This window comes from Protopterus annectens, chromosome 4.part1 (assembly GCF_019279795.1).
Source record: "Protopterus annectens isolate FY-2018-M chromosome 4.part1, PAN1.0, whole genome shotgun sequence".
Taxonomy (NCBI): domain Eukaryota; kingdom Metazoa; phylum Chordata; order Ceratodontiformes; family Protopteridae; genus Protopterus; species Protopterus annectens.
In genome coordinates this window covers 170,364,140-170,388,564 of record NC_056734.1, presented here as the reverse complement: position 1 = coordinate 170,388,564, position 24,425 = coordinate 170,364,140, and the positions used below count along the sequence as shown (strand labels likewise).

General features: G+C 40.2%; 1 protein-coding gene across 1 annotated transcript in view; it reads left to right on the top strand.

Annotated features, from left to right (window-relative positions):
- The window catches only part of SAMD7 (sterile alpha motif domain containing 7), a 212,473-nt gene that overhangs the window by 37,699 nt on the left and 150,349 nt on the right, over nt 1–24,425 (top strand). The window contains exon 3 of the mRNA XM_044070749.1: nt 12,869–12,995. Coding sequence (XP_043926684.1) covers nt 12,869–12,995 — 127 coding nt within the window. The remainder of the gene's footprint in view (nt 1–12,868; nt 12,996–24,425) is intronic.

Here is a 24,425-nt window from a genome sequence, read left to right as displayed (position 1 = left end):
GGTTCCTTGGGTGAGTGCAAGTGTTTCATGCATGGCAAAAGGCACAGAGTGCATTATGGTAACCTTTTATGGAAAGTGTCTATGGTGGATGCCTCCTAACATCTGCCTGTGGGTTTATGATGTGTTCATGGAAATGTTCCACCATGACATCTATGAAGATGTCAAAAATGCTGGTCCTTGATGCATGTCAAGTCCTCATAGTATCATCAGCTGGCCTTTGGAAGGTACCTTTACCCAACTTATCCTATAGATGGGATGGCTCATATACATGCATCTCAGAGTGCATATCTCAGAGAGTTATGCTAGTATTTCCCTGTTTACCCTGTACCCATTCACAACCTCAGGAAGTATGAGATCCTGAAGAAAGACTCATGGCCTTACTTGCTGCCTCACATGTCTTTGCTGCTTATACTGTCATGCTGGTCTGGATGCTCCTTGAATTATGGTCTTCTGTTTACAATGCCATATGCCTGCTTATCTGGATATACTTCTATTGTGAAGGAGGCACTTACCATTGTTTGTTTTTTGAATCATGAGATGAGTACCTGGTAGTGTGCCTCATTCATTTAACACTTAACATCATTTGATTTTAGTTAGCAATTACTTGTTTTGCTGTATTTATGAACATCATTTTATTTGTATGCTTCCACACTGATTGTATTGGACTTGGATTGAAATCCATATGTTTTCTGACTCCTACTCTGATGCTTCCGCAGCCCTAAAAGTTAGACTAAGATAGACTTCAAGAAACATGTTGTATGGAATATAGAATTATGATCACTGGAACACAAGAAGAACCTGCTTTATGGAAGTTTAGCAGGATTGTGAGCATTAAATTTCACCTAGTAGTACATAAGTTCATATGTAAAAAAAATAGGCTAGCTGCCATTGTAGGCCATTTTAAGCTTATCCAGTTTCCCTTTAGGTGCTTGAATTATCCTATCTCATTTGGTGTTAAATTGGTCCTACCCATTCCATGGATAGTAATTATATATTACTCTTAGTAAGACTAACTGAGATCATACCTTAGATAATTTGAGGGGACCCATGCATGGGATAAAGCATTTAGGAGCTGTCTTTGTCCATTAGTAGTACAGGGAACAGTCATGGGGTATATCTTCTGTTTTCCATCCATAGATCCAAGTTGTGCTTGACTATGGACAGGGATGAGATTTGTTTTATGTGGATGGGGAGTAGGTTCTATATCAGAGGTATCCCCTTCTAGATATACCTGTCCCTCCAGACTGTTCTGTTAATATTGTAGAATAGATTTATTTCCATAGACTGAGTAATTCAGATACTATTTGATTTGCTGATGTGCAGTAAATCCATCAGTAATGCATTAGAGGATGCCTTGTATGCTAGGCACAGGTCACCTCTTAGCAGTCTGTAGGACACAGAATATAGTGATAGGACTATGAGTCAACACACGTAGGACATATTGTTTAGGCCTTGTATCCTTTTAGTAAGGCATCTCTGTGAGAATTCCAGTTATTGCATGTGTCTGGACAGACATTAGCTATAAAATAATCTACCAAGAAGTGTGATAGGAACCACAGCCAATAAAGGTCCCAAATACATCTGTGATGGTTGGAAAATATGCATTTTGTATAGAGCTGATGATGCAGTACAAAGAGGAGGAGTGAAAACTGACAAAATGCAATATGAGACATTGTAACGTTGGATTAAAATGAATTTGTTAAAAAAGTAGCATAGCAGAATGGTTAATGTACTAGGTTAGAGATCTGAGTTTGAATATCACTAGCTCAGATTTGCCTGTTATGTAGCCCTCAGTAAGTCACTTTCCAATTACTTGTAATTGAATCACTCCTGTAAAAAGAGCTTGAATGTTCCAAAAGGTATACCCAGTTGGCAAAACAGGAAAATAAAAATAAAAAAAACAATCTTTACTTCCTGACAACATGGTCTACCTTTGCTAAAGTCATTGTCTAAATACTTTTAAAATAATAATGGTATGTGTGTTGTGATGTCCCCTCTATGAGCCAGTAATCAAGGAGCCTGAATCCACACCACTGACATTGCAGAGGGACGTTCACTTGAAACAAAAATAGATACACACAGTATTTCCAGATGCAGCTCTGCATCAAGCACAATTTCTTTTAAGAGCACACAGAGAGCACACTCAATCCGGGGTCTGGATTTCACCTTCAGTCTCCCTCCAGGTCCCCAGTAAGATTCTGCACTGGCACAGCTATAAAGTTGAGTCCTCAGTCAAGTGTCCAAACCAAGTCCTCCAGCACCCTCTCTGTGAAACCAGTGCTTCATGTCCCTGCTCCAAACAGCTGACACACACACTCTTTGCAATTTGATTTTCACACACCCACACACACCTGGGAAAAGCTGGCACAGATTTACAACTTCTGCCCCTTCTGCCTAGACTATAAGGTAGTTACTGCCACCAGACACTCCAAAGCCTGCTACTGTAAGGCTCTTAAAAGGGTACCCAATTATACTGAGTGAAATTAATATTAATACAAATGGTAGTGTTTTAACCAAAGCAGTAAGGCTTTCAGGAGTGGTCACAGAGTCACTAAATAGATATGAGTATTTCCAAAGGTTAAAATATTCTCTAAATGACCAGCCACAATGAAAAGTTTAAATATATTTAATAATAAACAATAAAAGAGCATGGAAAATACTAAATATCTATTTACAATAAACACCAGAGTTTCAATCACAGAAAATTTTAAAATGACATAGATGAATAGATTCACACACATACAGAAAAACAGTACTTAACTAAGCTTACTATATTTTCCTGACTGATCTAAAGAATTACTATTCCCTGGTTCACTTAATAGAGCAAGGCAAGATGAAGTAAGTGAGTGGTCTTCCTTCTTGTTAAGTTTCCAAAATCAGACTGTTTAAACACTACAGTCTCATCTGGTATTAAATATCATTAGTGCCTATAGTGCCTTTTTTAAGCAAGACTCAAAGGAAAAAAACACCACCGTAACAGATATAAGCATGCAAAATCTGAAGGTAAAGCTACTCAATGTTAGTAGTCTAAACCTCAAAATGCACTCTCTTGAAGCACTCCTAAAAATGGAGAACATCCATATCTGTGCAGTAACTGAGACCTGGTTCAAGGCTCTAGAGATCACCCCTGCAATACCATGCTACAACTCTTACCACACTTTTCGGCCAGCAAACTAGGACCGAAACACTAAAGGTGGAGGAGTGTCCATATTCACCAAGGATATTCACACCTCCACACTAGTTTCCCAACACAATGCATCTGAAATTATACAGGTGCAACTAACACTAGGTAATACTGCAATCCAAATTGTAGCTTGTTACAGATCCTCCACCATGCCCTAAGATTCTCACTACACCTTTCTAAACATACTGGAAAATATTAAGATACAACCAAACACCCTAATACTGGGTGATTTCAACTACCCTGCCATTAATTGGGAAAACTACTCGGGTACCACCACCTTTGCCCAACAGTTCTTGGAATTCATAAATTCCAATGCCCTGGATCAACTAATCCATAGTCCCACCAGGGGCTCAAATATCCTAGACCTGGTCATTACCAGCATGGGAGATTGATGCTCCACACCAGTGGTCACTCCCTTGTTGGTCAGGTCCGACCATAAGTTAATCACCCTTGATGTCCACATCCCAACCTCACCCCCAGTAGGGAAACCTCCATAAAAAACTTCACCAAAGCTAACTTCATGCTACTCAAGTTAGAAGTGACAAACTTCATGACATCCATGCAGACGGGAACTGAAAGTTCGACTGCTGAATCCTACATTAAGGCACTGTACAAGCACATCCACTCATGCATGAAGCATGCCATTCCAAATAGAACCAAGACACTCTCCTCCAAAAAAAGGAAGCTAATCCGGTGGTCCCCTACCATAAACAAAATATACAACAGAGGAAGAAACTGTTGCAGAAAAGAGGAAAATCCCAGGATGCTAAATACTCCCTTACCAGCCTAAGTAAGAAGCTGAGATCCCTCATAAAATCCTGCAAAGCCAGTTACAAAAATAAAATTGCCAAAGATTCCAAGGAGAACCACAAGGCATTCTATAGTTACATCAAGAATCTAAATGGCAATGTTCAGATCTGTTCTAAGCTACAACCGAATGGCATTAAATATACTGATCCCAAGGATATTGCCAATATACTGGCAGATCGATTAAGTGCCAACTTCAACCCCCTCTCGCCCCCTAAAAGGCCCATCTCAATACCAAAAGATTGCCAAATTCCAGTAATCACTGCCACACAGGTAAAATACACACTCTCCAAAGCTAAGAATGCAGCATCGGGGACCAGGCAACATACCGGGCTGTGTACTACTTGAACTACAAAATGAACTGGCACCTCACCTATGTGTCATGTTTAATCATAGCCTCACCTCAGGCTTCGTGTCCAATGAGTGGCGCACAGCTACAGTTATCCCACTCCATAAGGGGGATCCACCTTGGATCCTGGGAACTATCATCCCATCAGTCTGATGAGCCTGATATGCAAAGCCATGGAATGCATTATCATGGAACTTATAAACAAAGACATTGGCAACCTTCAAACACTGGACCCCCACCCAGTTTGGTTTTATAAAGGACCGATCTCGTCTCCTCAACCTGATTAACTTCTTTGAATCAGTCTCCAGAGCCATGGACGAGGATAAGGCAGTCCATACAGCCTATCTGGACCTCACCAAGGCCTTTGACACCACCCCCCACTCCGGAATCATAGAGAAACTTGCTAAGCTGGGCATTAATCCCTATGTCACTCGATGGGTTGCCAACTGGCTTACTGACAGAACCCACATTGTAAAAGTAGCCAACTCAAAATCAAGCTCCAGACAAGTGACAAGTGGAGTACCTCAGGGTTCAGTCCTGGGACTGCTCTTGTTTGGCATCTACTTCTCTGAAGTACAGGCCAGCATTAAGGGACTCTGGCTAACAATGTTCGCAGATGACTGCAAACTAGGAGCCATTATTGAATCCCCAAATGATGTGAATATTCTACAAAATGGCCTTACAGAAACAGATGCTTGGTGCCAGTGCCATGGGCTCAAGCTCAATGCCAAGAAATGTATAGTTATCCCCTTTGGGAAAAACCATGTACCCATGAATTACCACATAAGTGGCAGTACACTAAACACCAAAAGTGTGACAAGGGACTTAGGAATACACATGTGGACAGTGGTATCACCTTCAATAACCACAGCGCCACAACAGTCAGGAAATCCTTCTATGTGGCACACCTCATCACTAAGGGCTTTTCATCCAGAAAAAAAGGAGGTCATTGTCCCACTGTACTCATCTCTCATTAGACCCATTATAGAGTACAACGCCCCATTTGGTATGTACCTCACAAGACATCTGCAACAACTGGAAAGGCCACAGAAATACCTCACTAAAAGAATCACAAGCCTAAAGTTGATGCCCTATGCTGACCATCTAAACAAACTCCAGCTATACTCTGTCACATATTGCCTACTCAGAGGCAATCTCTGCTTAACATACAAGGCCATGTCAAACCCAGAGCTGTTGGATATGCTACACTTAAAGAAATCCCAATCACTCAGAGCCACCTGCTCCAGGGATCTAAACATGGTCATCACAATGAACAAAACATGCTGGAGGGATAGGTTCCTGACCCAGAGACTCTCCATACTCTGGAATAGACTGCCCATACATGTCAAGCTGAGTGCCTCTCTGGCCCTCCTCAAAAGGAACCTTGATGATTGAATGGGAGATAGGAAATTCATCTTGGGGATCATGGCAGTCACCCTGCTAGACAGGGGACCAGGGAAGTAAATATTGTGGGAAGAAATAGCCAGGGAATTGTTATGGCTAGGCTTGTATAGGCCCTAGGGCTGATAGCCTAGTACCAACCTATGAACCTATTACAGAGCTGGGTTACAGAATGACATCGCACACAACTGGTCATATGAATTCTGGTTCCCATACTACCCCCTTGACTAGAATATGCCAGGATTTTGTACATATGGTTCAATAATACACTGCTGGTAAGATCTGTTGCAGCTTCTGGAAGTCATAAAACAATAAAATACTTCAACTCATCCTGCAGGAGCTAATAAACCATTCTGTGGCACAGACAGTTTGTCTCTGGCTGCAGTCAGAACTGTAAGATACATTCTTTATGGCCTAAATTAAGTAATTTAATTTCTTATTATTTTGCAGAGTTAGCTGGACTGAGACTAGCCTCTTCTCTTCCAGTATCCTCTGTTAACATAGATACATTTCCTCGGTTACAACGCTACAGTCTGATATAAAAGTGTATTTCTTTTTCTGCCCAGAAGTACACACTGTTGGTACATTTTAACACAAACAGCTTTACAAATACATTTTTCAGCAGAAACATCTGTACAATTCAGTTTGATATACAAATGACATATAATTCTTTACAAAATTCCAGCTAGCTGTGCTAGCATATGTTATACATCCACTTCCCTACTTCTCCTGGCATAGTTGGCAATACCTCACATTGTCTCATGTGTTATAAATAGCAACCTGAACTATTAGCACATGTGTGACCTTTAAGGTGTAATGCAAAGATGACACTGTAGTAATTCCATGTAAATACTTAGAATCATAGGGGGTGCCACACCAGGACAGACTGGGGCACGTGCTCCAGCTGTGAAATATCATGTCCTGGTGACTGCGCCAGTAAAAAAAGCCAAAGCTATAAATATTCTTTTCCTTTTTTTTCTGATCATAATAATAGAACATGGTAACAACTTATGTCCTACTATGTAGTCTAAGCATCTGCATTCTGCTGCCCTTAGCACCTGATTGAAGTGCTTTCTGAGTTGGCAGTCTGTAATCACTTAATAATATAACTAGAGACTACCAGCAACTCTGCAGTCTAAGGGTCTATGATCATTTGCTAAGAGCAAACTATAACAGTGCTTTCTCAGTGATTTCTAGTCAAGTAATCATATGCCTAGAGAGTGTCAGGAATTTTAGAGCTGTGGCATTTTTCTTTTGTAGGTGCATGCATTTGATGTATGATTCTCTAATGTCTGGTGTTACTGACGTACATGTATTTCTCAGTGATTTATCAGGAATCTGGAGATAGGGCAAAAGATCTGAAGCAACATCAGAAACATTCTACATAATCAGATACAGTTAAGAATTATGGTTCTTTGCAGTATACCTCTTCATTAATTTCTTTGCTCAAGAGCTCTGAATATAGACAAAAGTAATAGGGGCTGAAGATCCTAAATTAGAAATTCCTTTTTTTAATATTACTCTCATTCACCTAGAATGTTAATAGAACAACAGGTTTTGAATTAACTTGCATTTTCTGTGCAATACTAAGTATGAAACTCTAGTTGTTCCTTGCATAGCTCTTAACTGCTTTGTTCAAGAATTCTGGACATAGTGAAAAATAATATAGGGGCAAAGATCCCAAATCAGGGTAAATATTTAAATATTTATTTATTGTTAGAATGTGATTACAGGGACAGTCTGAATATACCCCTTTTAACAGTGGACTGGGGAGAATAACTCCACAATTCACACAGAATACAAACAAGGAAAAACACACAGGCAAATTCAGGGACAATTGTAAGGTATGGTTCCCTGTAGTGGCACATCTAACCCTCTGTGGTAGATACATTTCCATGTCCTTTATGTTTTTTACTGTTTTTTTGGTGATCACAGCTGATTGCTAGAAGTGGCTTTCAGTTTGTGGAGGAGAGGAAGCATAGATCTCAACTGTAACTCAACACGAGGAATGTTCATCATTTTCATTGTTTAAGATTCCGTGTTTCAAACAGTTCCACGATGAAACAACCTGTTCTACTCTCATTGTAATATTTTTATAACAAATAGCCCTGGTAAATGTAAGAAATGATAAGATTGTACTGTACTGGAATTAACTAGAAACAATCTGAAATGAGACTGAAATTAAAGTCTGTATCTGTTAATTACCCAAACGTGCTGAAGATGTGCCAGTTTCTCCTTTACGGTCAAAGTCTTGTGTACTGTTCAGAATGAATTCTCTAAATACTGTAGTTCATTTAATAAGGCCTTATTAGATGCTCACAATATCTGAAAAACTGTCTTCATTAACCATGCTGATACCGTAATAACAGTGCTGCTGTTAAATATATAGAAAGTCTGCACATATCTTCTGATTGTTCTGAATGATGTAAATGGAAACAGTCTTTATTTGACCTGTCTTCTGTACTCAGGCTCAAGTGCTTGTATTGTAGCTTAATCTTTTCTGTATATCAGGTCAAACTAACTAACTGACTGACCATAAAAGTATCTGAAGTATAATACCAAAACCCTGTAATGCTTTACACGTCTTCTTAGCCTTGGTTCTCAGGCCTTGTCTTGTATGTGCTTTATTTAACATTCCATTAAGGAGCATTCTGTAGTTGGGAAGATTGTATCTTTCCTTTGAGAAAAGAACATTCTGTATTTCTGTATTGTCTGCACATTTCATGCTTATCTTTCCTTTCTAATAAACTGTCTTTCTATGAAACTGAATGCATACATGTCTGACTCCATATTTCAGGCCCTATTGTGCCTAAATGTGCTTTAGTGAATTTACTGAGAATCTGCATAATGCCTAATAACTACTTTAAAATGGAGGTCCATAATCTAACTGAATTACATTACCACATCAAAAAGCCTTTTAATAAGTATGAAGAAATTGCTTTTAACCAAGCTGTGGACTTCCTAGCTGAAGTTAATAAGTACTTGTATGTTCCACTTTTTGTCTATTTGCTCCATGCTGTGAGAGAGGTAGTATTCTGCATTTCAGAGATGGATGGTTGACGGTTATGGAAAGAAAGGAAATGGTGGGATGAGGCTGATCACATTGAAGCTTAGTGTCTAAAAGCTCTAATTTGAAGTTCATTACTATGATTTTGATGCTCTTGCAGTTTATCTGGTAGAAAACCAGATAGGTCTATGGGCACTGGTAAGAATAGACACCTACTCACAGCACAATAGACTTGCATTCATTTTTTTATTTAAGACTTATTGCAGTGGATGCGGGGGTGGGTTGGTGTACAGCAGCAAGTGGATGGATATGCATTACCATGTGTTTTTCATTCTCTTCACAATGAGAGATCAGGAGTACAGAGAATAAAGTAATGTCTTTTGGCTTTTCATGGTTAGGGGTCGCCACAGCGGAACTCCGGTCCCCTAATGATTGGCAGTGGATTTTTTTTACTGTGCCGAGTTGCCAGCCTGACGCCCAACCTTCGAAGAAGGCACACCCATTCATGCACACACCTACCTGCATTACTTTAACATCACTCGACCGCAGGGGAGGACATGCAGACTCCACACAGAAGATGCTCCAGCCGAGAATTAAATGGGAGAACCTCTTGCTGTGAGGCGACAATGCTAACTGCTGCACCACCGTGGCATATCAGAAGTATAGAGAATGTGTGTATCATTTTTGACTATAAATGATATTTACAGGATCATTTGGGGGATGGTATCTGTGAGTAAGTAATACGGCCATTATATTTATGTGATAGTCTACCATCTCAGAAGAGTACCTTCCACTGGGCCACTATGTATTCTAAAATGCAGAACATAGGAACACTTATTAACTTCAACTAGGAAATTCACGCATGGTTAAAAGCAGTTTCTTCATACAAATGAAAGGTTGTTTTGATGAGGTAATAAGATTCTGTATTATTTACCATGGCTATTTGCTATAAAAAATCACAAGCTTCTTAATAAATCCCCAAATTGTTTTATTGCAAACTGCCATCAGGGAATGGGTATATGGCCTCGTTTATAAAAAACTAATTAATCCAGCTTTTTAGAGGGCTTTTGTTGATACAGTCTGACACTATGGTTAGTTTCAGCTTGGCAGGGGCCATATAAAACTAACTTCCAGACTATATATGTACTAACTTCCGATTATATTAGAAGTAAAAATCCTATGTATTTTGGCAGAAAAAGATATATTTTTTTCAATGATAACTTACTATTGGTACAGTACCATGCTAAAACTATGGAGTCAAATTCATAAGTGTGCTGCACTGGAAGCTGTAAGGAATGAATTACAGTCTTATGTGTGTTTTCTAGCTAAATACCCAGTTGTTAGCTGAAAATTTTGTAAAGATATCTCAAAGTCAGACAAATACATAGCCTTTGAAAGACTGGACCATGTGGCTTTTGTGCCTTTACTGCCAGTCTAACATTTTATATGTATTCATTTTCTACTCTGGGTTCTGAAGTTTCAGTAATGGCCTACAGTAATTCTTTACTAAGTTGTTATTGTATCACAAGTAAAAATTCTATTTATTTCTCCTGAATGCAGTTTTTTTTTTGCCTTTGGACCCCCCCCCCTTTAGATCAATTTATTTTATCTGTTGCATTTGTTTACTAGGATAGGCCAATTGAGCAAAAGAAAAACGTACCTGTTTTCAGCAGATGCCCCATGAGAAAAGCTCCAGAACAATCACTTAAAAACAGACAATAAAAAACAGTTGGGTAACAACTGGAACTTCAAAGTGCATATACATAAATTATTACAATTTAATAGATTATTAAGTAATATAATTCCCGCGGTGGTGGTGCTGCGGTAGCATTGTCGCCTCACAGTAAGACGCTGTCTGGTTCGATTCTCAGCTAGAGCGTCTCCTGTGTGGAGACATACGTGAATGGGCGTACCTTCTTTGAAGGTTGTGCATCAGGCCTGGCAAGCCGGTACGTAAAAATCAACTGCCAATCATTAGCGGACCGGAGTTCCGCTGTGGCGACCCCTAACCGGGAAAAGCTGAAAGACACATTAAGTAATATAAGAGTTATGAAATAAATATTGATAGGTACACCAGGTATGCATGTATTTATGAGAGTCACAAAATAAGTTATGGGATGTAGGGTCATTGCATATGGGGAAACTGTGAAGTAAAAACAGACATGATGCGATGAGTGACATAGAAATTAGAAAGAGTAATGCTAGAGGGAGTTTACTAGACAAAGGTATTGCTAGCCAGGACAGGTCCATGAGCATTTATGTGTTGTAGACTGCATTACAAGAAGGTAAAGTTACATGTGTGATCTTACAGCTGGAGTGATCAAATAAGTTAATCTTGTATCTGAGTCATGATATGTTATTCTGAGGAATTTGTTATAATACTTAGTATGGTTACAGAGAAATAGCCCATTACTGCTAGTACCAGTTGTAACCATTTGGATGTTCTAATTTTGACATCTGTTAGATAAAATGTATATTTTCAAGCTGATAAACTTAGTTTGTATCCAAATCATGTTATTTTATTGGAGTGTTCTTATGAAATAAAATCCAAAACAAAAAAAAATACTCTTTTCTGTGAAGAAGTACTATGTTCAGTCATTTTTGTATGTTTTAGCAAAATATGCATATTTTACATGCTCTTATAGGCATACTCAAATTTAAGATTCTCTTGCCTGCTTTTCTTAAAATCCATTCAGCTGTGCAAAACAAAATGAAAGTGGGATTATTATGGGGTCTTGGCTGGAAAATCTCATTAAACTATCTAGGAAAAGTAGGAAGAGATTCTCATCAGGGTGAACTTCAGACAAGAATGGCCTTTGGAAATTAATAGAATAAAACTATTACAAACTAGCTGAAAACAAAGGTTATAGCTTTTAATATAGTTCAGACTAAAAATAAACAAAAGCTACTATAAACAAATATGTTGGCATGATTTCAGGCCTAAAATGACTGTTTTCATATTTGCATACTTTGAGGCATAAAAGTCAACTTAAACTGTTGTGTTTTTTTTTTCTGGAAAATTAAAAATGCCTGTTGCGCTGTATTTTTTTGAGAGTATGAGCCCAGTGGTGTTGTAACCAGCAACATTTCCTGAAAGGTTCATGAGTAAATATTGAACCATTTTGGAGATGTAGGCTTTTAAATCCAATAACTACAATAGCCAAAACAGACAATATTCTGGTACAGCCATGAAAATTATTCAGATTCATTGGTATATACTAGGTTAATGACTGAAAGAAGCTTTTTAAGCCTAGTCATGCATCCCAAAGCATGATTTGATGTGTTCCCCACATTATTCAGGACTGTTTCACTAAATGGATGGTTAATATTCTCAGCTAGTTTTGAAGTTCTGACTGATGCCTAAGGTTGTCATTCTTGGCAGATGTCTAAAACATATCTGCATAGGAGCATTTTTTATAGAACAGCAAAGAAATGTCAGATACCATTCTGAAGAATATAAGAAAAGTAAGAACACGAGCTAAATTTTTCTCTCTCTCTTCATTCTCACCACCAGTATTCAGACTATTTACACAGTCACCTGTTAGCTTCCATGTAAGGTAACATCTAAAACCAAAACCACTGTCTAAAGTGTATAGAATCAGTGTATCAGCTCAGAAAAAGCAATATCAACATCTGTACTAGAATCACAGATTTAGAACTGAATCAAATGTATTTGATCAAGTGTCATCAATTTTGAACCAGTAAACTAATACACTGCATGAGGGCATTATTTAGTTTGCAGTAAAAAGTCATTCTTATAGGATATCATTTGATGCATCTGAGGGCACCGTAACTGTTCTTTATGACCATTGAGAGAAAAATCAGTAATCCATCTCTTAATATATTTTTCCACATTATTCTCTATATTTTTCCCCTCACCTTTATACCAGTGTAGCTAAACATACCTGTCAGAGAGCAATACTGAAACAGGCACATGTCCAAATGCAAGGGTCACAAAGTTTTTCAGGAGCACAATGGTTCCACCCAAGCAAGTGATCTAATTCCATTTCACAACTAGAAAATGTCTTTTAAGATCATTACTAGAAACTGCACAGGTTTTCTGTTAAGACATATTTGGTCAGTAATATAAATTCATATGCTTATTGTTCCTACTATTTAGAATTCTGTCAACGCCAGGAGATGTTAATGAGAAATTCAGTGATGGCAGTGAACCCGCAAGTAATGGTTCCAGGACAACAGAGAGTACAAAGAATTCCACCACAGTTTGAAACTCAGTATATTGACAGGTAATCTTTATATCTTTTGCACTTCTGGGAAGAGAGTACAGATATATGTGCAACTATATTTATTATTTTACTTTAGTTCAACTTGAAAAGCAACATATATGACATAAGGCAGCACAGGCACCTTCGCAAACAATCACATAAATGATTACAGAAGTCTTGGAAAGTCATGAATTAAATGGCACAATCCCTACAACAGAGTAAAAATATGCATCTGTCAGTTTTGAACCTTAGACTCTAGTTCAAGTAATCATAAAAAAATATATAAGTGTAGTGAGTTAATACTGTCAATTAATAAAGTCAAGACACTATGTTTTATTAATAAGAACATCCCTGAAATAGTGATGGTTCTGAATATTGTTTGAATACATTATCAGCACTGCCTTGTTCTGATCTTGTAGTGTGAGAAAAAGCCATGGTACCTTAATTGCTAAAATTATACTGCGGTGGTGGTGCTGCGGTAGCGTTGTCATCTGTCAAAGGAAAAAATTTCAAAGACCAATTCATGTAAGGTTCAAGTATGGCACCCTTTATTACTTGCAGCAAGGAGACAAAACATGCAGATACATGATTTGTCTAAATTACTAGTAAGCAGTATGCTACTTTTATACAATTCTATGAAATGTTACTTTTTTATGGTTGACATAGTTAGACACAGCTTTCTGTATTACTCTACAGAAAATTTTACTTAGATTTCCTGCTGACATGTTCAGATTTAAAACTCACTATGTGTTACATAGAAAATGTTACTTGGATTTCCTGCTGACATGACTGGATTATAAAAAAACATTTGAGAAAAACAACCTGGCCTTGGGGCTTATTTTTAGCCCACTACAAACTTTGTATTCTTCAATTGTGCAGTTCTAATATATATGTCTTACATTTCAATGTACATTTCTAGCTTAGGTACAAGTAATGCTGACTACGGTCTATACTTTCAAGCAGCCTTTGTTTTCATTATCAATAGCTTCAGCAGCTGTGTACTTTTTCACGGCATAAGCAGAAAATCAATAACTCTTTGTTAAGTCTCATGACACTAGTAGAAATGAAACACCTATTATTATTTTCATGACATTATCAGAAATCAAATGCATTCCTGTTAATTTCCAAAGCATAAGCAGATCATAGCTGCACATATTTTTATGACATAACAGGATTGGAATGTCTCTAGTAGCTTGTGCAGATTCATGCAGTGTGAACAGAATAAATGTATTAACTCTTTTAACCCTTGAATGCAGTAAGCATGCATGTTACTAATACATATTTTTCTAACATCGCCTCACAGTTAGACGTTGCCCGTTCGATTTTCAGTTAGAGCATCTTCTGTGTGGCGACATGCATGAATGGGTGTTCCTTCGTTGAAGGTTGTGCATTAGGCCCGGCAAGCCAGCATGTAAAACTCTACTGCCAATCATTAGCGGACCGGAGTTCCGCTATGGCGACCCCTAACCGGGAAAAGCCGAAAGACACAAACAAACCTTAATTGCTAAAATTCTGGGTGCAAATAATAAACCTAAAAATTTATTTGAGGTTGCAAAGAATCATTTAGCCCAATTATGTATGAAAAGTGAAAGATCTTTAAATGCATAAAATGTTTTGACAAACTAATACATTACAGAGCTTAATTCTGAAATTCCCCAAAGTTTCAAGTCTGTCTTCAACAAAAGATATGCTGAATCATAGTATAAGAAAAAGGATTGACCTAAGTATTTAGAACAGCAATTTATGAATATTGATATTGAAATATGGATCATCATTGTAAATGTGCATTCTGGAATATCATGCATTGTGTACAGTCACCACAGCATCTGGAATGTGGCAACTGTGCGTTTGTAATGTGCAATGAAATTAAATTGGAAAAGTACAGGTTAAAACACTGAATGCCAACAAAACTGTAGTACTAACTTTGCCAGAATGAATGCAAGGCCATGACTCTGACAAATGTCAGTGCCTTCATACTGTATTTTCTGCATATTTATTCAGGCACCACTTCATGAATGATGCACTATTAATATAAAACTCACCCCATAGCATACTTCGGTAGTCATCTATATACAACTATCATTCTGGGTAAGAGTCATGTGATCTTGTGGTCCTTAGAGCTATGCTGTCTCAAGTTTTATACTCCTGGTAGGGTCACCCTTATCAAACTGCTGTGAGAGAATGGGCCAGACAAATGGCAATCCCGAATGACCCTAGAATCTGAGACTGTGACATGGAACAGGAATACCAGAACCCACTGCTTAATGGTGGTGTTTCAGAGCAACTGCCTCTTGGCTGAGTGACCCAGTAACCCATGCAAGATGCAGCCTATAAAAGCTGCATGGAGGTCTGGAATTGTCTCACCACCCACAAAGTGAAGGGTGGAGGTTAGGTGTGAGGCAGCTGCAGGATGGAGTAAATTAAAATGGACTAAATCCTGGCAATGGAAATGGGCTTTTGATCACCTCATGGCTGGTAAAGAAGCTGCAGCTACTATGTGAGGTTCAAAAGTATCAGCTAGATATAGTTGACCTAACATCTACAAATAGCAATGGTTTCAGAACCACACTTATCAAGTGCTCTTGGCTATTTCCCTGCTCTGAAACTGACCTCAAGTTAAGCTCTTGGTAGGGGCTGGGATGCTCAAAACCCCCCGGCTTGGTGTTGTTTAATTGGAGTTTGTGCCAGTAAATGAGAGGATTACCTCACAGCAGCTGTAAGTTATACAAAGGAAAACTCTGTTGTTTGTGCGTGTGTATTCAACAGCTGTTTAGAGCATTTAGCTTTCTTACAGACTATCGGTACAGTGCTCAACTGAGTGCCACCTATGAATTCTGTAGTTTTATTGGGGGGGCTTCAACATTCAAGTAGGGAATAATGGAGGTACCTCTAGGGACTTGATTGGGAGTAATGGGTTGCCTGCAATGAAACTGAATGGAAAATTGTTTTTGGACTTCTAGGCTAGCTATGACTTGTCCATAACTGACGCTATGTTTGAACACAAGCAAGATCACTGATGTAATTTTTATCTAAGGGATTAAAGATCAGTGACTGGCTTTGTAGCCATCGGACCTGAAAGCATACATTATCACTCAGATTAAGAGAGGTGCTAAACTATCAACTGATTACCATCTGGTAGTGAGTTGGTTCAAATGGCTGGGGTAGCACCTGAACAAACTCAGACATGTAGTGAGAGTTTCCTGGGAATGTGTAGCCAATGCTTCTGTGTGAGATGACTTTAACATCCCACCTCCAGAAGGCCTTCTCCTGTACATCTGTGGAGGTCAGATATGAGACATAAAACAAAAAATCAATGTGCCGCACAATCACAGCCCTTAAGGCAAAATAACATACCTAACACACTAGTAATAGGCGACTCAATAGTCAGGCACACTGACGCCCCACTCACTAGGCTGGACAAGGAGAAGGTTACTGCTAGCTGCCTATTAGGAGCCAGAATCTGCCACATAACACAAGCACTCAGGTCACTCCAGAACAAGTACAAACATGACTCTGTCATTGTTCATGTTGGTGTGAATGACCTGAAATGTACCTCCCTGGACTACATGAAAAGAGACATGGAAGAGCTCTCTGATCATGTAGCCCAGGCGGGTATGACCCTGACCTGTTGAAGCATCCTGCCCTCACCAAGAATGATACCTCAGTATAAAGAAAAAATGATCAAGTTCAACAATTGGCTAAGCTTCTGGTGTTATTCAAAGGGGATCCAGTGTCTGTCAGCCTGGGATGACATGTTCGACAAGCCACATTGCTTCGCAAGAGACTGCTTGCACCTGTCACCCCTTGGCTTTCGAATACTGGCCAAGGCTCTTGCTGCCCCCATAGTGCCTTTTTTAGGCAAGGCTCAAAATTCAAACCCACCACCGTAAACAGCACAAGTAAAATAATGAGGGTTATGCTACTCAACGCCAGGAGTTTAAATCTCAAAATGCATGCGCTCGAAGCACTCCTAAGTATGGAGAACGTCGACATCTGTGCAGTAACTGAAACCTGGTTCAAGGCTTCAGAGAGCACTCCAGCACTATTGGGCTACAACTCATACCACACATTTCGGCCACAGAATATGGACCGAAACACAAAGGAGGGGGTGTATCCATATTCATCAAGGATACTCACACCTCCAGGTTAGTGGCGCAGCATGATACCTCTGAGATCATCCATGTGCAACTAACATCGGGCAAATCTACAATGCAAATTGTGGCCTGCTACAGATCACCCTCCATGACCCAGCACCACCACTCCACCTTTCTGGAGACACTGGAAAACATGAAGGTCCTACCGAACACCCTGATATTGGGTGATTTCAATTACCCTACCATCAACTGGGAAAACTACTTGATTACAAACTTCCAGGCTCAGCGCTTCCTGGAATTTATCAACTCAAATGCCCTGGATCAGCTGGTAAACTCCCCTACCAGAGGCCACAGCATATTGGACCTGATCAGCACCAACAAGGGCGATAGGTGTTCCGTACCGGAGGTCAACCCGTCACTGGTTAGATCAGACCATAAACTAATCACCCTGGATGTCCACACCCCACCACCACCCCCAACCAAGGAAACCACAGTGAAAAACATTTCTAAAGCAAACTTCACCTTACTTAAGGCAGAGGTGGTAAGTTTCACAGCCCCCACGCTAAAGGATAACACTGCCCAAAATGCAGAATCCTTTACAATTGCACTCTATGAGCACCTACAAGGATGCATGGATCATGCCATCCCTAACAAGACCAAGACTCACTCCCCTAAGAGAAGGAAACCAGTTTGGTGGACCCCTGCCATAAACAGGTTATCCAACAGAAGGAGGAAACTAGTTCAGAAAAAAAGCAAATCCCAATAAGGAAAGACATCCCTGATCAGTATCAGTAAGAAACTAAGGTCCCTCATAAAATCATCCAAGGCTAACTTTGAAAGAAAAATAGCCAAGGATTTGAAAGATAACCACAAAGTCTTCTTTAGCTATGTCAAGAATCTAAGTGGCAACTCGCAGATATGCTCTGAGCTAGTGCAAAATAGCACAAAATATACTGAACCTACTGATATTGCCAACATCCTGGCAGACAGATTCAGTGCAAACTTCACCTCCCCTCTCACCTTCAAAAGGGCCCACAACAATACCAGAAAAGTGTAGTGTCCCAGAAATCACAGAAGCACAGGTGAAAACAGCCCTTTCAAAAGCCAAAAACACAGCATCAATGGGGCCAGATGGTGTCCCAGGCTGCGTCTTGCATGAACTACAGAACGAACTAACCCCCCACCTAAACATGCTGCTCAACATCAGCATCTCCACAGGCCACTTGCCCATAGAATGGTGCACAGCAACGGTTATTCCGCTCCACAAAGGAGGGGCCACAACTGACCCTGGTAACTATCACCCCATAAGCCTGACTAGCCTGGTCTGCAAGGCTATGGTGCGCATCATCATGGAACTCATTAACAAAGACATTGGGAACCTCCAGACACTTGACCCGACCCAGTTCGGCTTTGTTAAGGGCAGATCATGCCTACTAAACCTGGTTGAGTTCTTCGAGACAGTCACCAAGGCCATAGACGAGGGAAAGGTGGTTCACACAGCCTACCTTGATCTCGCCAAGGCATTCAACACCATTCCTCACTCAGGTATTATAGAAAAACTCACCAGCCTGAACATAAACCCCAACATCACAAGATGGGTTGCCAACTGGCTTACAGACAGAACTCACACGGTAAGAATAGTGGGCTCCAGGTCTGACTCTAAACCAGTCACAAGTGGTGTCCCGCAAGGCTCAGTTCTGGGAGCCCTACTGTCCGGCATATATTTCTCAGAAGTACAGGCAAACACAGGAGGACTATGGCTAACCAAGTTTGCTGAAGACTGCAAACTGGGAGCCATAATTGACTTTCCGGCTGACACGGACATCCTTCAAAAAGGCCTTACTGAGACAGACACCTGGTGTCAAAGCCATGGCCTCAAGCTAAATGCCAAAAAATGCATAGTCATCCCGTTTTGGAAAAACAAAACACCCACGAATTACAACATAGGCGGCAGCCCCCTTAACACAGAAGAGGTAATAAGAGATCTGGTGACCCAGGTAGATAGTAATCTCTCCTTTGACAATCATATTGCCAAAGTAGTTAGGAAATCCTTCTATGTGGCCCATCTAATTACTAAGGGGTTCGCATCTAGAAATAAAGAGGTTATAGTGCCCCTCTACTCATCACTTATCAGACCCATCATAGAGTACAATGCCCCATTTGGGATGTACCTCACAAGACACTTCCAACAGCTGGAAAGACCACAAAAGCACCTCACCAAGAGGATTACTTGCCTCAAACATATGTCCTATGCAGCCCGACTGAAAAAACTCCAGCTGTACTCAGTGGCATATCGCTTACTCAGAAGTGATCTCTGCCTGACTTACAAAGCCATGTCCAACTCAGAATTGATGGACATGCTCCACCTAAAGAAATCCAAGTCACTGTGAGCCACACACTCTAGTGAGCTAAACCTCGCCACAACAATAAATAGAACATGCTGGAGGGATAGATTCCTGTCACAGAGACTCCTCATGCTTTGGAACAAAATTCCTAACTACATTAGGCAGAGCCCCTCACTAACACTCTTCAAGAGAAGCCTTGACGAGTGGATGGGTAACAGAAAATACACCCCTGGGATCACTTCATTGGCTCTGCTTGACAGAGGCTCAGTTAATTAATCAATGGGGTGGCGAAAGCCGACACACTCTGGCTAGGCTTAAAAATGCCCTTTTGCAGATAGCCTAGTACCTACCTATGAACCTATGAGACATCTTATTGGGCCCTAATCAAGACATCAGTAGCTGAGATGGCAACAAGCAGCTGTAGCCAAAAGATGGTTGGCACTTGGCATGGTGGTAATCCTAGTACTGACAGGTGGACATCAGCAGGAAGGGGAAACCGTAGGGTTAAAGAGAGTGGCCTTCCATACAATGCTCTGGGGATCTGTTGATATGACTGCTATGAACTGTCAAGTCATAAAACCATCATCTCTGCCAGTTCCTAATTTAAAGCCCTAGGCATGGGAAGAGTATAACAAGGCCATGGAGAATGACTTTCAGATGACTTCAAGCAAGTTCTGGCACTCTATCCAATAAATTAGGAGGGGAAGGCAAGATACTGCTCGGGGTGTTCTCAGTGAGAGAGGAGAAAAGTTGATCTCATTTGAGAACACTGTTGAGTGGTAGAAGGAACACACTAAAGAGTTCCTGAATCCAAGGAACATGCCCTCCTCTGACAAGTTATTTCAGGAAGCAGATAGTGGCCATTTCAGTAGATGAGATCACCACAGTAGTGCAACAGTTTCTCTGTGGCAAGATTGCAGGAATGGTTGAAATCTGGCTGCAAATTGAAAGTTATTGATACTGTTGAAGTATCATAGCTAACATACCTTTCCAATGTTGTATAAAACGTTGAGACAGTACGTCTAAAGAGGCAAACTAAAGTAGTGCTTCCCATTTTCAAACATAGGGAAAGAAGGGTGAATTCCAGTCACAGAGGTATCACACTCCTCAGTCTTTCTAGAAAACCAGCTTCCAGGCAGGTAGATAGAACACTTCATCCAATAGTCAAGCCCCTGATTCAGGAGAATCAGTGTGGCTTCTTTGTTGGTTGTGGAAGAGTGGAGGAGTGCATCAACTCTTTCTTTTTACACAGATATTTGATGTGTCACAGGAGTTTACTAATACTATCTACATGTGTTTTGTGGACTTGAAAAAGGCACTTGACCACGTGTTCCTGAATGCACTGTCATAGTGTCATTGGACACACAGGAATTACAAGACAATTGAATGTAATGACCGTATGCATCTTGTCAGTGCTCACCCTTATGAAGGGTAAACCTTGTTAGGAGAAGAATCACTCTGAGGATGTCCATCCAATTGCCAAGGCTGGTCTTGAACTGTGGGAGGGAGTCATTCTGTTTGACATGTAGGGGCAATCTGTTCCAGAGATAGGGTATATGATGGGTAATAAAGCTTTCCCTCTGATGTGTTTTACTTTATTTTATTTTTATTTTGCTTTTGTTTACCAGGTTTGTCTGACTGAGTTTAGTCAAAAACCCCTTTACAGAAGAGGCCCAGGAGAAAAGCTCCAACAGATTTCAAACATTTTTAAACAGATGTCCAGAAATTGTGTGTACAGACATTACATAACATACATTAACAATTACTCATACAATTGCTCATTAGATTACATTCATATGAAATAAATGGAACTTTTACAGTTTAGAGAATGGGCTTACTGTACATCTGTACCCTGACTGGAGAATGAGCATTCTCCTATAGGGTATTAATGTACAAGTAATGCCCACTGAAAAAATGAGCCCACCACTTCATGCAGCTTATCAAGCTGCCAAGGAGCTCGGACTGAGAAAAACAGAATGGCCACCATTATTTTAAGCTCACTAAGCAGCGCTTTTGCTGTTTAGCAGGTGTAAAATAAAATAAAAGTAGAAAAAAAGTGTGTGTATGTGTGTGTGAAAGTATATGCATGTATGAGTGTGAGAGAGAGCTCGGTTGAGCTACTATCTTACGCTCACTAAGCAGCGCTTTTGCTGTTTAGCAAATGTAAAATAAAATAAAAGTTTAGTAAAAAAAATGTCTGCATGTTAGTGTGTGAAAGTGTATGCCTGCATGAGTGTGAGAGACAGATCAGTTAAGCTGCTATTTTACACTGCTTAAGCAGCACTTCTGCTGTTTAGCAAGTGTAAAATAAAAAGCGTGCATGTGTGTGCGAGTGTATGCATGTAAGACAGAAATGATCATGTGTATGTGTGTTTATGTTGCTGTCTGCTTGTGTGAGTGAATGTGTGCATGAAAACAGGTGTGTGTGTGTGTGTGTGTGTGTGTGTGTGTGTGTGTGTGTGTGTGTGTGTGTGTGTGTGTGTGTGTGTGTGTGTGCGTGCGCGTGTGTGCGTGTGTGTGTGTGTGTGTGTGTGTGTGTGTGTGTGTGTGTGTGTGTGAGAGAGAGAGAGAGAAAGTGAAGAGTGAGAGCAGTTGACCATACCTCTCGCCATACCTCTCAACCACTTAGTGCAAGAAATCTGGACCAAAAAATGTGGCGGGGACAAAGGCCTAAAAATAGGGACATATATTAAATATTGCTCTTATAAACTTAGAAAGTTGCTAGAGCAATAGGGATTGTTTTAACATACATTTTCTGAAGGATCTGAAGTCTGAAACTCAAATGTATTCTATTTTAGAGACTTCAGTCTTCACATCATCCCAGTAAATTGCCAGAAAAACAACTTTTATGAGGAACAGATCAAAAATCTGGACATTCTGCAAAAATCTGGACAGTTGAGGGGTATGCCTCTCGGAACAAATAATGGGGAAACAAAGAACTGAAAATAGGGACAGATTTTAAATATTTCTCTTATAAAGTTGCTAGAATAACAGGGTTTTCATTAGCATGCATATTTTTTCTGAAGCAGAGATCTGTGTGTGAGAGTGTGTGAGCTGTGTGTGTGTGTGTGTGTGTGTGTGTGTGTGTGTGTGTGTGTGTGTGTGTGTGTGTGTGAGAGTATGTGAGCTGATTAATGGCAGCAGCAGTAAAGAGGTTTACAAACTCTGCATCTTTCAGCTGAGGAAATCTGTATGAAGCCTAAAATAAAGGGGGAGCAAAGGCTCTAAAATAAAAACTTAATTAATACTCTAATAAAGTTACAAAGCTGCTAAACTAAAGGAAATCCAAAGCTCAAATGTATGTCATAATACAGTAACTTCAATCTCCAGTGACTGCCAACCAAACAATTTAGGAGTAAGGGACCAAAAATAAAGTAAATCACCTGGTTATTTTTAAATGTTATATTTTGGATGTAAAATGCTTCCTCCAGCACCATTGAACATATACTATAGCAAGTTTGAAACATTAGGCGGAGGAACTATTTTACATCAAAAATACACTAAAAATATATAGTGATAAAATATATATAAAAGTAATTAAGTAAAACACAACCATTTTACAGACAGCCCATTCTCTAAGCACAATGATGCCATACAGAGTGTGTGTTTATGTATAATTAAAGCCCTTCCAGGGGTTTCATAGTTTCATAGTAGTGTACTAGGCTATCTGCCCTGGGGCATTTACAAGCCTAGCCAATAATGATGTGGCTTACGCCACCCCATATTATATAGTTGCGCCTCTCTAGTAGTGACACATGTGGGACCCCATTATTTAGTAAACTATACCTCTGTCTAGTAGTGACACTGAGGTGACTCCCGGGGTAAACTTATGATCTCCCATCCATGCATCGAGATTTTTCTTGAACAGTGCCAATGAAGGGCTCTGTCTCACATGAACTGGGATTTTGTTCCAGAGTACGGGTAACCTCTGTGTTATGAATCTATCCCTCCAGCATGTTTTATTCATATTTGTGCAGAGGTTGAAATCTTTAGCTCGCGTGGTTCTGGTGGATCTGGATTTTTGAGATGGAGCATGTCCATCAGTTCTTGGTTGGACATGGCCCTATATGTTAGGCACAAATCACCTCTGAGCAGGCGGTATGCTACTGAATAGAGCTGGAGTTTCTTTAATCTAGCTGGATAAGGCACATGTTTGAGACCCATGATCCTCTTGGTGAGGTACTTCTGGGGTCTTTCCAGTTGTTGCATGTGCCAGGTGAGATACATCCCAAATGGAGCATTATATTCAATCATGGGCCTGACAAGGGAGGAATATAGAGGTACAATGACCTCCTTTGATCTGGATGAGAATCCCTTCATGATGAGATGGGCAAGGTAGAATGTCTTTCTGACCACTTTGGCAACATGGTTGTCAAAGGAGAGGTCACTATCGACTTGAGTCCCCAGGTCTCTGATTACTTCTTCCGTACTCAGTGGGTTATTGTCTATGTGATAATTTGTGGGTACTTTGTTTTTCCCAAAGGGGATGACTATACATTTTTTGGCGTTAAGTTTGAGGCCATGATTCCAACACCAGTTGTCCGTTTCAGTGAGACCTTTCTGTAGGATGTGTGTGTCAGCAGGTGAATCAACTATGGCACCCAGTTTGCAGTCATCTGCAAACTTTGTCAGCCATAATCCTCCCATATTTGCTTTCACATCCGAGAAGTAAATGCCGAATAAGAGTGGTCCCAAGACTGAGCCCTGTGGGACACCACTAGTGACTGGTTTTGAGTCTGACATGGCTCCAGCAATTTTGACCTTATGGGTTCTGTTTTTTAGCCAGTTTGCTACCCATCTTGTGACATATGGATTTACATTTAGGCTGCTGAGCTTGTCTATGATGCCAGAGTGTGGTATCGTGTCAAAGGCTTTAGCCAAGTCCAAGTAGGCAGTGTGGACAGCCTTGCCCTCGCCGATGGCACTAGTGACTGTCTCAAGAAGTCAACCAGGTTTAAGAGGCAGGATCTGCCTTTACAAAACCGAACTGGGTGGGATCAAGGGTCTGCAGA